At 42.2% G+C, this 14,938-nt stretch overlaps 1 protein-coding gene across 3 annotated transcripts in view; it reads left to right on the top strand.

Annotated features, from left to right (window-relative positions):
- PRKAR1B (protein kinase cAMP-dependent type I regulatory subunit beta) overlaps positions 1 to 14,938 on the top strand; it is a 162,107-nt gene that overhangs the window by 95,817 nt on the left and 51,352 nt on the right. For 2 of the 3 annotated variants that reach the window (XM_075899535.2, XM_075899534.2), the window contains exons 7-8: positions 1,652 to 1,759; positions 10,495 to 10,653. In XM_075899535.2, coding sequence (XP_075755650.1) covers positions 1,652 to 1,759; positions 10,495 to 10,653 — 267 coding nt within the window. The remainder of the gene's footprint in view (positions 1 to 1,651; positions 1,760 to 10,494; positions 10,654 to 14,938) is intronic. The other variant, XM_014580848.4, reaches the window with a different exon arrangement.

Raw genomic sequence — 14,938 nt, 5'->3', positions numbered from 1 at the left:
TATTTTAGTGAAAGTTTTTTTTTTTAGAAGTTTGTTTGTGTCAGGGGACCATCTAATTGGTATTGTTGGGAATCGAGAAACCTCACACTGCCTCTGGAAGTCACTCCTCAGGAAATCCGTGTGACTCATTGTTCCTATCAAGCAGGGTAGCTAGTGTGCCTCAATAGCAAACATTGCCACATCGGCAATGCCAGAAAATAACAAGTACAGTACTTACAGAAGTGTGGTGAAAATTACTTTAAAAAAAATTCATTTAGAACCTGATCCGAAGCTCGTGGACTTCCTGAGCTTTTCATCAGCCCATAAAAATATGCAGAAAAAATAGATGGATATTGGAATTCTACTGTGTACATGAAAGTACATGAAAGCCTGACTTAAAGTAACCTCTATGTGCAGGCACAAGAATTTTTTATGGGCTATTGCAGCTTCTGAGAAGGGATACAATGCTCAAAACCAATTGACTGACTTAGGGTACGTCTAGACTACAGGCTTTTGTCGACAGAAGTTTTGTCGACAGATACTGTCGACAAAGCTTCTGTCGACAAAGAGCGTCTAGACTACATCCAGTTCTGTCGACAAAGCAAGCTGCTTTGTCGACAAAACCCTGTAGTGTAGACACAACCCTAGATGCAATAACACCTTCTGTCGACAGAACTCTGTCGACAAAAGGTGTTATGCCTCGTAGAATGAGGTTTACCAGCGTCGACAAAACTGCTGAGTTCTGTCGACGTTATGTTGACAGAACTCAGCGGTAGTGTAGACGCAGGTATAGTTTTGTCGACAAAAGTCCACTTTTGTCGACAAAACTCTGTAGTCTAGACACACCTTTAGAGGTTGTGATGGGGTTTTCTCCTCACCGCCCCTGAAGGGGTTAATTGGCTCAGAAGGGGTTAGTTAAACTGGCAGGCTGCACGTGGAGAAAGACTTATGCTTGAGGATAAGGAGACTGTGAAGACCCATAATAGGAAAAGGACAGGAGAAAGGGGACTATGGAGGCCTACTTTGCAAAGGGCAGATAAATCCACCTGAGTTTCTCCTCAGACTTATCACTCACTTATGAAGGGGGCTGACAGGCCGTGGAAAGAGATCCAAGCCATAGGTGCTGAAAGTGCGGGTGCTGGGGATGCTGCTGCACCCCGTGGCTAGAAGTGATTTCCATCACATGCGGGGTTCACAGTTTGGTTCAATGGCTCTCAGCATCCCCATTGCACAAATTGTCCTAGCAGCCCTGATCCAAGTCCTATTTAGGCAGGTTCTGGAGAACCAGTGAAGTTAACAAGAGGCCCAGAGATACCCCCAAGATTACTGGGTGAAGTTATCTGAACAGCAGCAGCATTTACTTAGGGTTCTCCAGGAAGTGAGCAAGGGCCAAAGGGGCAGAGAATGGAAAAGAGGTTCTGGGCCAGAAGGTCAGAAGTCCAGCCAAGGCATTAAAAATGAATGCTCCACAGGAATGAAGTCTTACCCTGAAGGTTGAGAGACAGGAAAGCCTAGAGGCAGTGTAGGGCCCAGGACTGTGCTACTTTTCCCTTGGCTGGTTGGGGAATCTTGGCCCATCCACTACTCCAGGTTCCAGTCCAAGGACCCTACAATGAGCTGTCAAGGTCGACATGTCTCACCTTTACTGCCGCTAATTTGGCTTTCTTCCTAGGCCCACAGAGCAGCCCAGAGTGGCAGCGACAGCCGAGAGCCTTGGGCCCTTTTGAAGCACCAGGGCCTGGAGCAGTTGTCCCCTCTGCCTTCCCTGTCGTCGGGCCTGGTACCTCTAAACTGTATAGTGTTGCATTTGATTTTATTCTGTCGCCCATAGAAAGGAAATGTATGGGTATAGAACATTAAGCTATTTGTATTTAATGTGTCTCATTTATCCTCCCAGAGACACAGAAATGGAGGACACAGTATTAGTTAGACTATCCTTTTATCTTGTTCTTCAAACTTGCAAAATTATCATTCAGGGGATTCATCATAACCCTTGTACTTATTGATTGGAATGCATATTTCCACTCTGGGCAACTCTGAGAGCTGGGATGGGGACATGCCACAATCCAGGTGGCACGGGGGGGCTGGCTGGATAGCCCCGCCCCCTTCCACCCAAGGCTCCACCCCTTTTGGGAGCATGGATCTGTCCCTCTTACCTTGCTCAGGGATCTGGCAATGCAGTTGACTTGCCTGACTGGTACATTACCTAGCTTGACACAAGTAGTGGACAAAAGAATTGTCAGAGGAGAAAATTTCTTTTCTAGTATGTGAGTTTTTATATTATCTTGCCTTTTATGTTATCTTCCCTTTCGGCAGCATTGATGACTTTCAGGTATACTGCTGGCAGTGTTAATGTAATAAAAATGGATATCTAAATAAGTGCTTATAGCCCTGCTACTTGGCTTTAAATCACAGTGCAGGTCAAATAACAGAACAATTCTATACAGTACAGGTGTCCCACTGTAGTGGCACTTGCAATACAAAAGGAGAAACACAGAAGGAAAGAGCTTTGCCTTCAGTGCATGCAGTGGCATGTATGTGCCAGGTATAAATGGGCACAGTGCACTCCCACAGGGTATGTCTACACTACCACCCTAGTTCGAACTAGGGTGGTAATGTAGGCAACCGGAGTTGCAAATGAAGCACAGGATTTGAATTTCCCGGCCTTCATTTGTATAAAGCCGGGCGCCGCCATTTTTAAATGTCCACTAGTGCGGACTCCGTGCCGCGTGTAGCCGCGCGGCACGGAGTCCGCACTAGCGGACATTTAAAAATGGCGGCGCCCGGCTTTATGCAAATGAAGCCCGGGAAATTCAAATCCCGGTCTTCATTTGCAACTCCGGTTGCCTACATTACCACCCTAGTTCGAACTAGGGTGGTAGTGTAGACATACCCTCAGCTAGAGTAGTAGGAAGATTGGGACACAGGACAAGAAGAGTAGCTGAAGTCAATGGGAAAGCATCAGCCACCAACCTAACTGCACAGAAGATGCCATGGTATGTTGGCTTCAGCTACGCAAATAAAAATAAAATAAAAATAAATAAAAAGTCACGTAGATTAGATAGGGATGAGAGAAGGTTAGTGTAGACAAGATCCTAATCTCCCTTTTGGGCTGCTGCAGGAGTTGCACACATTGGCCCTATCTCAGGGAAGATTGTTAACTCATGGGCTAGTTCTGTATGAGGAATAACTTTCTGCTAGCAAGTTTATGCCTTGAGGCTTTAAGTCTTATAGGTCAGCTGTCTACTGGAAACTCTACTACTCAGAAAAATGTGGATGTATGCCAAAAATGTATCTAGTGAGGCTTATATTATGGTTTCCAGTAAAGACGTTGAAAGAACGTGCTAAAATATGTGTTTCTTGCAGAAATCTCTAATACATATTTCCAAATATAAAACTGTCCTCCTGATGATTATTTTAATCTTATAAGCTCACATTTTGCTTAAAAGCCACCATCAACTAGACTTTTAAAATATATATTTCAAACAACAGCTTCCTGTTGTATTTAATATGGTTGTAACTCTTTGTGTAAACATTTTCAGGTGTTTCTTCTTATGAAACAAAAGCCAAATGCACTATGGTGAACAACCAAGTAAAAACTTGCCAATTGCCTGGATAACTAAATAGTATTTGTGCTTAAATAACTTCAATATTTATCATATTCAAGGTATTTCCTACAGCATAGATAATAAAAAGGTACAAAGAAACATTGTGGACACTGAGGTAATCTTATCTGCTCATCATGAATAAAACTGGCAAGTTTTTAAAGGCCACAGCTACCCTGGTATGTAGAAATATAAAGATAAAATAGAGTGAACCAAACCAAAGTTACACAGAAGCTGGTCTATAAATATTGCTGGATTTTAAAGAGCTAGTTAGACTTAATACTAACATATTGGTCAATGAGATCTAATGGTAATACTTTCGCTGAAGAGCATCCCCAACTTTTATTTTTCTGTGTATTTTAATTAAACATATCCATGACAGCTAGAATTCCTCCATCATTAATACTGCTCATCTATTTTTTAATGGATGATTTTTAAACATCTAGTAAATACATTCTATGGGTTACAGCTTTCAAGATGCCACTTTTAGATTTTGAAAAGTTGTAGGATGGTCCCAAATTTTGATAAAAATGAAAAATTAAAGACATCATCTGAGAAAGTCACCCACATGTATACAAACTTCATGGTTAAGACACATTTAGATTTCCAAGAACATAAATATTTGGGACCTACTTTTTCCAGACAAGACACAGATTAAAGTTATTTAATAACTTAATGGGGGATGCTGAAAGTTGCAATACTTGGATCATTTCAATATACAAATGGATGAACTGAGTGAGAGAGCCTCAATAGCATGTAGAGGAGCAGCAAGAAATGCAAATGGTTAATAAAAATCAAGAAAAAACAGAAGATTGAAAACATTCAGTTGGGGTACATCTACACTGCATGCTTATTTTGAAATAAGCTATTCTGGAATAGTTATTCCAAAATAGCTTATTTCAAAATAGCACATCTACACCGCAGGGAAACCTCAAAATTAGTCTTAGCAGGCTTTCTTAACGTACATGTGTTATCTCAGTTTAGAGCCCCAGGAGACACTGGGCAGGAATAACTTAGAATGGTCCTAGTAAGGGGCTATTTCAAAATAGCAGCAGTGGGGCATCTACACACACCTTATTTCAAAATAGCTATTTTGGAACAGGCGTTTATTCCTTGCAGAATGATGTTTATAGATTTCGGAATAAGCCGTGTGTTATTTCGAAATAACAGAATGGCTGTGTAGACGCTCGCATTGTTATTTTGAAACAACGCTAGTTATCTCGAAATAATGGGGCAGTGTAGACTCACCCTTGACCTGAATGTACTTTCAGATCCCACTTCCCAAGCAAATGGTGGAGTTACTATTACTGGTAAGATTAAATCCTATTTCTATGAATACCTGAAGATGAATGAAACCAAGATGTGCCCCTAGCTCACTGAGTCTTGTGTGAGTTATTCTGATTTTCTCTGGTGCCTAATGTATAGCAGAGCCTATGTGGAATGGAATTGAAGGTTACAATATCACACAAGATTCTTCCCACTGGCCTCCTATGTAAAGTGAGCCCACTTGGGTGATTTTTCTTGCGAAGAAAAATTGCAGTGTTCATACCAACTGTGATGAAAACAATAGAACGCTAGAATGCCTTTGATCTCCGGAAAGTAGCTGGTTCTGGCAGTATGATTGCCCTTCCTATTTGGGCATCTGCAGCTATGCATTCCTTTACAGCTACATGAAAGTAAAAAGTTCCCTCTACTGTGCAGTTTGGTCAGCGGTCCAAGTAACAACTAGGAATGTTTTGACTGTGTGCTCTCTGTACTAGTGAGGGTTCATAAATATCGAAACTGTATAAGCCAGCTCCTCTGACCAGTATTTTTTTTGGGTGGGGGGAGCAGGAAGGAAAGGTCATCTGCTGAGCTGCTGCTCACAACATATCTTTCCCAAAATAGCCTTGTCTTCACCTTTCCTCTCCCCCCCCCCCCCCCCGGCCTTTTTAAAAAAATCCACCTTGAAAGGAATCTTAATGTGGTTGGACGTTCAGCTAAAGGAAAGAATGACAGGATAATATATCATCAATGCACTTTATCATCATCCTGAAGACAAATGTTTATTGTTGACTTAGGGTGCATTCTGGAGGGTGTTGTACAATGGCTTTCCTTTTAAAGTACAATAGTTCTCTTGTTGTTTTGCCATCAGAAGATTGAAATTGGAAAATGGTGCTTTTATTGCAGAAGAGAATGCTGGGCCCAGTGACCATGTCATCGGATCAAAGATTTTGTTTCAGTTCAAAATGCTTTAAACCTGACACACTTAGTGGGGTTAGAGACCATTTTCATAAACTGTTTACGAACCATATGTCAAATATGTTTTGAGGAGCCTAGTCAAATGGGATAGTAAAATTAAAGATGGCTTCGTGTGGATTGGCTTCAGCTCTTTCTTTACTGCAGTACAACGGTTATAAATGTCAGTACTTCACTGACTCTCTGCTTTGAGTTTCACCAGCTTAATTTCCCCCTTTGGTTTGCAATCATGGGCCACTTGTTGATTTAATAAGAATTTCCACATGACAGTTTTAAAATGTGGGTGCTGGAATGAGCACATTTCCCATTTATAGTTCACATGCTGTCATTTCTGTCCTGGCAAAACACCCAGCATGTTAGCAAGTCATCTTACCACACTTTTACATAATAACAGAAATTCTGCTAAACAGCAAGATGCCATACACAGAAATAATTTGCTGTTCTGAGTGTAAACTCTGAATGAGAGATCACCTGGCATTCAGGGCCTAATCCAAAACTCTTTCACTGAATCCAATGGGCTTTTTGGATCAGACACTCACTGAGAACATAAGAGTTCCCTCATTGGAACAGACCAATGGGTTCTGTGTAATCCAATGTCTACTTCTGCTGATTGTGTATTCCTGATACTTCACTAAGAAGACACCTACTCACAGCCCCTAAAGAAAAATTCATCTGGCCAATCTGGTGATATTTTAATATGGAGGGCGATTTTTTTTTGAAGATTTATTCTTACTAGAGTTACCAAACTTCACAGGACTCTCATTTCATTCATCCACCTTCTCTGCTTTTGACCTATAGAAGTTCTAGGATTTACACTTTAATCAGGTTTTCTAGTGTGGACTTAAAAAATTCTTTTGCATGTAAGTTTCTCGTCATGAGAAGAATGAACAATTGACCCAACATTCTGTCTGGTTTTCCTTTCAAAGCATGTGTCACAGATCAAAAGAAATCCTGCTATTATTTAACATGACTTTCCCATTTGGTAATGAAAAAATTCAGCTACAAATGACCTTCATGGCTTGAATTCTCTTTTGGCAGACTTCTTGGTTACTGCCTACTTATTTTGGTTTATTTTTGCCCTTTGCTTCTCTTGGCCTTGATCTCAAAGATACTCCAGGTATACAGAGACCCACAACACTAGCTCTTCAACTATAGTTCAGGACTGGAGCTAATAGAACTCATACACAGTTCTTACATTCATACAAGGTCTCTGATCAGTTAAGATGCCCCACGCCCTGAGGACCTGTTCCAATTCCCATTGAAGTCAGTGGAAAGGGAGTAGAACCAGGGCTTGAATGAATATTGGGCAAAACAAGCTACTCAAGTGAAGGACTTAAATGATTCAGAGGCCTTAAATGTGTTGGCCCTTCACACTGAGATGTATTTTACCCATTAAAAAATGTAGTGCAGTAACTACATCAATCAATAACATTTTCTGATCCAAAACAGAATCATAGACTCATAGGGTTGGAAGAGACCTCAGCAGGTCATTGAGTCTGACATCCTGCTAAAAGCAAGATCAGTCCCAACTAAATCATCCCAGCGAGGACTTTGTCAAGCTGGGACATAAAAACCTCTAAGGATGGAGAGTCCACCACCTCTCTAGGTAACCCATTCCAGTGCTTCACCACCCTCCTACTGAAATAGATTTTCTTAATATCCAACCTAGACCTCCCCCTGCTGCAGCTTGAGACTGTTGCTCTTCGTTCTGTCATCTGTCACCACTGAGAACAGCCTCTCTCTTGGGCTATGTCTACACTATGGAGTTTTTCCGGGATACTAGAGGTATTTTAGAAAAACTCTGCCGTGTCCAGAGAACAGGTCTGCTCTTCCGAAATTTATTTTGGAAGAGCAGATGCACTCTTTCAGAAGCTCTGTATTCCTCATTTTATGAGGAATAAGGGTTCTTCCGAAAGAGGAGGTTTTTCTGACATTTGGCCCCAGGTAGACAGGCCAAATGTCAGAAAAGCCTCTTCCGAAAGAACAACTGGAAAAAGGCACTCATATTGCGGTTCGCAATTTCCATATCTTTTTCCAATAAAACCCTGTAGTGTAGACATAGCCTTTGGAGGTAGTTGAAGGCTGCTATCAAATCTCCCCTCTCTTCTATTCTGTAGACTAAATAAGTCTAAATCCCTCAGCCTCTCCTCATAGGTGTCATGTGCTCCAGCTCCCAATCATTTTTGTTGCCCTCTGCTGAACTTTCTCCAATATGCCCACATCCATCCTTTCTGTAATGGCCAAGAACTGGCTGCAGTACTCCAGATGTGGCCTCACCAGTGCCAAATAAAGGGGAGTAATCACTTCCCTCGATCTACTGGGAATGTTCCTACTAATGCACCCCAATATGTCATTAGCCTTCTTGGCTACAAGGGCACCCTGTTGACTCATATCTAGCCTCTCATCCACTGTACTCCCCAGGTCCTTTTCTGCTGAACTGCTGCTTAGTCTTTCAGTCACCAGCCTGTAGCAGTGCTTTGGATTTTCCCATCCCAAGTGCAGGACTGTGCACTTGTCCTTATTGAATCTCATCAGATTTCTTTTGGCCAAATCCTCCAATTTGTATAGGTCACTCTAGATCCTATCTGTACCCTCCAGCATATCTACCTTCCCCCTAGCTTTGGTTTGGATACATTTCATATAATCATATAATAATAGGATTGGAAGGAGCCCCAAGAGGTCATAAACTCCAGTCCCCTGAACTCATAGCAGAACTAAGCATCATTCTAGACCATCCCTGACAGGTATTTGTCTCCCGTGCTGTTAAAAATTTCCAATACTGGAGATTCAACAACCTCCCTAGGCAATTTATTTCAGTGTTTAACCACCCTGAAGGCTACGTCTACACTGGCCCCTTTTCCGGAAGGGGCATGTAAATTTCAGCAGTCGTCATAGGGAAATCCGCGGGGGATTTAAATATCCCCCGCGGCATTTAAATAAAAATGTCCGCCGCTTTTTTCCGGCTTTTAAAAAAGCCGGAAAAGAGCGTCTACACTGGCCCCGATCCTCCGGAAAAAGTGCCCTTTTCCGGAGGGTCTTATTCCTACTTTGAAGGGCACTTTTCCGGAGGGTCTTATTCCTACTTTGAAGGGCACTTTTTCCGGAGGATCGGGGCCAGTGTAGACGCTCTTTTCCGGCTTTTTTAAAAGCCGGAAAAAAGCGGCGGACATTTTTATTTAAATGCCGCGGGGGATATTTAAATCCCCCGCGGATTTCCCTACGACGACTGGTGAAATTTACATGCCCCTTCCGGAAAAGGGGCCAGTGTAGACGTAGCCTGATAGTTTGGAAGTTTTTCCTGATGTCCAACTCAAACCTCCTTTGCTGCAATTCAAACCCATTGCTTCTTGTCCTATCATCAGAGGCCAAGGAGAACAATTTTTCTCTTTCCTCGTAACAACCTTTAAGATACTTGAAAGCTGTTATCATATCCCCTCTGTGTCCTCTCTTTTCCAGACTAAACAAACCCAATTCTTACCCTTTCAGGCCTGTATGCGGGGGAGGGGAGAATGATGAAGGGTGCGAATCCCCTCCCCCCAAGTCCTTCATGATCCGTCATAGGGCCCATTACAGCTGACCTAGAGAAAGCAGGGGCAGCTCATAGCTAAGGTCACCAAATAGTTTCACAAAAATATCGAACATGGTGGGGAAAAAAATTGGTTGAGCAAAAAAGACCTGCCAGACACAGTAGGGGAAAATAAGAACGACTTCTCATGTCTTGCTCACAACACTCCTGTTAATACATCACAGAATGATGTTTGCTTTTTTGCAGTTCATCTTTAGCTTGTGGTCCACTATGCCCCTAGATCCTTTATGCAGTACTCCCTTCCTAGGCAGTCATTTCCCATTTTGTATGTGTGCATCTGATAGTTTCTTCCTAAGTGGAGTACTTTGCATTTATCCTTATTGAATTTCATCCTATTTACCTCAGACCATTTCTCCAGTTTGACCAGATCATTTTGAATTATAATCGTGTCCGTCAACGCATTTGCAACCCCTGTATACCTGGTATACCCCTGTATCATCAGTATAAGCAGGATTATAATGGTTGTTCAGTAAATTAATTATGGCTCCTGGAGAGTGGAAGGATAGTTCTATTTACATGCTATCAAATCCGAAGTATTCAGTAACCCACTAAATCAATGGGAAAACTTTGATAATTCTCCTTGAATAATTGATGGAGAGAATAAACTTATACAAGAAAAATCTCCCTTTACAGAAGATGTTTTCCTTGTTTTGTTCTGTTTTTCAGTTTACAGCGATGGTGCTTTCCGACAAATCTCATTACAGTTTTTAACAAATCTCCTTCCTTTCAAGTTTGACAGCATTCTTAAAAAGCCAAAGTTGTGACAGTTTGGCTTGTCGACTCTCTGAGAGCTGAACGCAAGGAAGGAAGACTTGACGCCAGTTAGCCACAGGAGCTGAAAACTCAGAGAGTAAATACAATTATTGTGCTGAAGCAAGAAGACTTGAAATTCTGTCCACAAAGCAGGTTGTCACCCTCTTTTGTGACTGAGCGAGGAAACTGTTAGGCTATTGTTTTCTTCTGTGCCTCCCAACATGGACCAGCAGATAGGAAATTATTAATGGGTTTTTAGGTGACTGAAAGTAGAAGAAAAAGGCACAAATACTACCCCCCCCAAAAATTATTTTCCCTCTCTTTCTGTTGTAGGTTTATGTAAATGGAGAATGGGTGACCAGCATTGGGGAAGGAGGCAGCTTTGGGGAGCTTGCACTGATCTATGGAACACCAAGAGCTGCTACTGTCAAAGCCAAGACAGACCTGAAACTTTGGGGCATCGACAGGGACAGCTACAGACGCATTTTAATGGTAAGTTTTAAATGTAATGACTTATCCTTATGACTGGCATTATTAAACATTTTAATTCAGGTCCATAAATGTGCACAACATTGATATTTTACATTCAGATTATATCAGTGCTAAAACCTCTGAAGTTTAGGGTGTAAAACAGATAAAATAAAACTGTGGGTCTCATTTAGACTTAGAAAAATGGAAAAGGCAGCAAGACTGAGTAGAATGAGCATAAGACTGTGTTCCAGAAATGCCTGAGTACTTCCCCAATCATATATAAGAATATATCAGTAATTACAGGCAGTCCCCGTATTACGTACAAGATAGGGACTGTAGGTTTGTTCTTAAGTTGAATTTGTATGTAAGTCAGAACTGGCGTCCAGATTCAGCCTCTGCTGAAACTGACCAGCGGCTGATTCCAGGAAGCCCGGGGCAGAGCAGCTCTGCCTCGGGCTTCCTGTAGTCAGCCGCTGGTCAGTTTCAGCAGCGGCTGACTTGGGGAGCCTGGGGCAGAGCAGCTGGGGTGCTGCCAGATTGGTCCAGTAGCGACGAGGAGCGGTGCTGCGGGACCAACCCGTCAGCGTCCCAGCTGCTCTACCCCAGGCATCGTCGGCGAGAAAAGCCTGGTCTGCTGGGGGGCGGGGGGTGTGTGCACTAGCTGCACCCCCCCTCCAACAGACCAGGGAGACGCGGGTGGCGGGACAGCCCAGACACGCTGCGGCTGTCCTGCTGCCCGCATGCGCCGCGGCTTTGCTCCGCGTCTCCCTGGTCTGCTGGGGGAGGGCTCCCCTCCCCCCAGCAGACCAGGGAGACGCGGAGCAGCTTTTCTCGCCCCGGAGGATGCAGGCAGCAGGACCGCAGCGCATCTGGGCTTCCCGCCACTCGCGTCCTCCGGGGCGAGAAAAGCCCCGTTCGTAACTGCAGATCCGACATAAGTCGGATCCGCGTAACTCGGGGACTGCCTGTATTTAAAACTGTGAAACCCTCAGGAAGCCCACATTACTCCCTTAAGCAACCACAGATTGTCATCTTGTTGCCAACCCCCTTCTAAAGTCCCTCAACATCACCCTATGATTGTTGCTTTGTGTTGTCTTCATTCTAGCTTATGCTGTATGCTCTTCTTGGCAGCAGCTCTGAATGAGATCCTGTCTGCATTACAGTCAGTGGGGAAATCCTCATTGTCTTCAGTGAGTCCAGGATATAACACCCCTCCTCATCCTTGTTTGTCTAAAAAATGCCATGTATGTCCAGAGCACAATAAAAATAAATAACATTGCACAGCCTGTAGTAGCAGCTGCAGAAAGCTGCCAATATGCTGTGACTTCAGGAAAGGATTCCTTTCCCCCCATGCGCCCTCCCTCCCCCAGTTTTTGCAGAGAAGCCTGTCATAGAAGCTGGCCACCTGCAGTGTATTTTAGGCTGTGGGCTTGTCGTTAGGCCTTGAGTAGTGGATTTATAATGGAAATTTTGACAAATGTTTTATTAAAGAAATATCTTAGTTTCATCACAATTATTGTTTTTCTGATGTGAATGTACATACTCTTTTCTCTTCCACAAAATATTCCCTTCCTACAGGTGGTTTACACTCAAATACTGTTATTTAAAATATATTTCTTGATTGGAACATTTCTTCATTGGTTACATTATCTCATTGTGGCCTGGGGCAAATGTTAGCATGCTTTCTTGGCAAGAAAAGATTGTGGATTAAAATATATACATCACCAATGGAAGGACTGGGTTGTATAAGAGTTTAGTAAAGGGATATAATGCCTTTCAGTGACAGGGTCACCTATTCACATTCACCCAAGCTCTGCAGTGACCTAATATTTATGCCATTTGATGACTGGTGGGTGCCTGAGTGAAGTGAAACAGTGGTATATGTCTAGTTCTGCGTGGACTGGTGTCCACATCAGAACCAGTACTCTCAAGCTACATCTATACTTACCAGTGGATCAACACTCCAGAGGTCAATCTTCTGGCATTTGATTTAGTCAGGGGGTCTAGTAAGGACCTGAAAAATCAAATGATGAGGGCTCCCCCCCATTAGCACCAGTACTTCTACGCCTCACAAGGAGTAAAGGAAGTCATGGGAGCATTTCTCCCATAGTCCTCCTGCTGTGGAGATGGCACCAAAGTCCAAATCAAGGTACGTCGACTCCAGCTATGCAATTAAAGTAGCTGGAGTTGCATATCTTAATTCAAACTTCTCCACTAATGTAGACCTGGCTTCAGTAGAGGAGTTAAAGACTCATTGGGAAAGTAGATAAAATTATTCTTCCATCTCTAGAGGTCGTGGACAGCCCCTCCACAACAGTAATGAGGTGCTTTGACAAGCTGCTAGTAATACCATTGAAGATGCTGCATCAATTCTGTAGGTGAACAAGATGAGTACTATTTGAAAGCTTCTTAATACAGGAACAGCATTAGTTGACCTTAAATAAGACATTTCTTTAAAGTCTTTTTTTTCAATTCATCGGGAAGGAGAACATAACTTGACCACTAGAAGTTGACTATCTAGAATACTGCTTGAGATGAATCTTCTTGGTGCAAATACTATTAAAAAAGTACAAAGGAGAAATTGATCAAGAGAGAAATAAACAACATAACTGATGTGGTCTCTGGCTTTTAAAGAAAGACCTTTTGGTTCTTTCTTTAATCGATCTAATGCTGTTCCACCAGACTAGAGGGGAAAGTTTCATAAACATCACCCCTGTTGAGAATCCTTTGGTCTTAAACTTGATGAAAATGGCAATAACTATTCACATTCAAGCTTGTGAACCGTTCAGGTTTAGTCACTCAGTTAGGGGTCAGATGCCCTTCTCCATTTAATTACTGTCTTGAAAAGTTGGATGGGCATTTCTTATGCCAGAAATAATTTTACTAAAAAGACGTATAACCAGCAGCAGAGGAGACTCTCCTTTTAATGCTGATGCAAGAATGCTAAACATAGATACATAGACATTGTTGAGCTTTAAAATTCAATTAGAATCCTTGCTGCTTTCAGTGTCTAGGTTCATATCACAATGATTTTGCGTATGAGCACTTTGTTGTTTTTACATTTCAGGGTTTTTTAAAAAAACATATAGTTGGTGGTTATAATTGGTTATAATTGTAACCATTAAAAATGGCATACCTACTGCACTATGTCAGAGAGTTCCTCAATATTTTAGATGCCCCACATATTGCCTGATCTTCTATTACTTCTGCTCATTGCCCTTTTTGTGTCCACGTAAGCATATCAATGATATGTCTAGATTTTCTCTATCCCTAAATGTAACTTTTGTTTTCTTGTAGTGGACTAAGCCTGATACAAACACATCCATCTAGCTTTTGGTTTCATTTGCCATTCGTTTATTGTTTCAGCCTGTCTTGAAAGAACCATTTTATAACAGATGCATTTCTTCATATTTCATTGTTTCTTTCTAGGTAACCTAGAGCTTGAGGGTCATATTTAAACTCACTCAGCCATCTGTGATGATAGCAAGCCTCAGATCAGTTCCTGCAGTTGAGATGTGTAAAGAAACTGCTTGGCATTCATTGCAGTCTTTCACAAATCATTATAACATGACATTCTATGGGGGTAAAATGAAGTTCCTCTGAGCCACTCAACCTCCACCCAAACATTCTTTCTGAGCACTCCACCAAGTTCTCTAACCATGTTTCCTCTGTCCAGAAAAGTTATCTGTGTTGTATGTTGGTTGCCTCACCTATGTAACATGCTTATGGGTGTCTTTGTTAACATGTTTATTGCTTCCTCAGTGTGTGTAGTAAGGAATCTATAGCTTGGATTCTCATGCATCTTAAGTTGATACAATATTGCTGATGCCTTCCTTGGTTCTTGGACTGAGAACCAATTGGGGATAGAGAGCCCCCCCCCCCCCAAGAATGCACAAAGGAGACAAATGTTCATTTTCTAATGATGCCCCTGTAATAAATCAAATCCATTCCCCAACTAAGTCAGCCCTCAGGTTGAGGATATTACACACATTAATCTATTTAATCTCTCCTTTCAGAGAATAATGTACTCACCCTCCAAATCATTTGGCTATTATTGCATTGTTACAAGCTAGACACACACATTTTGGCCTAGTGCACGACTGTATCACTGAAGTGGTCCACCTGAGTCACCTTGCCACCTTGTAACCTTCTCAGCTCTGATCTGAATGGCTACAAACCTCAATAATCCATTTGTCCTTTAGCTGCTGTGTTCTGTCTGTGTCATGACAAGATGGCCAATCTTATATACAACAAGTTACATAGGATTATCATATAATCCTACTGATAAATGTATCAGACTCCATTT

This window comes from Pelodiscus sinensis, chromosome 15 (genome assembly GCF_052426305.1).
Source record: "Pelodiscus sinensis isolate ZL-2025 chromosome 15, ASM5242630v1, whole genome shotgun sequence".
NCBI classification, from domain to species: Eukaryota; Metazoa; Chordata; order Testudines; family Trionychidae; genus Pelodiscus; species Pelodiscus sinensis.
This window is presented reverse-complemented; position numbering and strand designations above follow the sequence as displayed.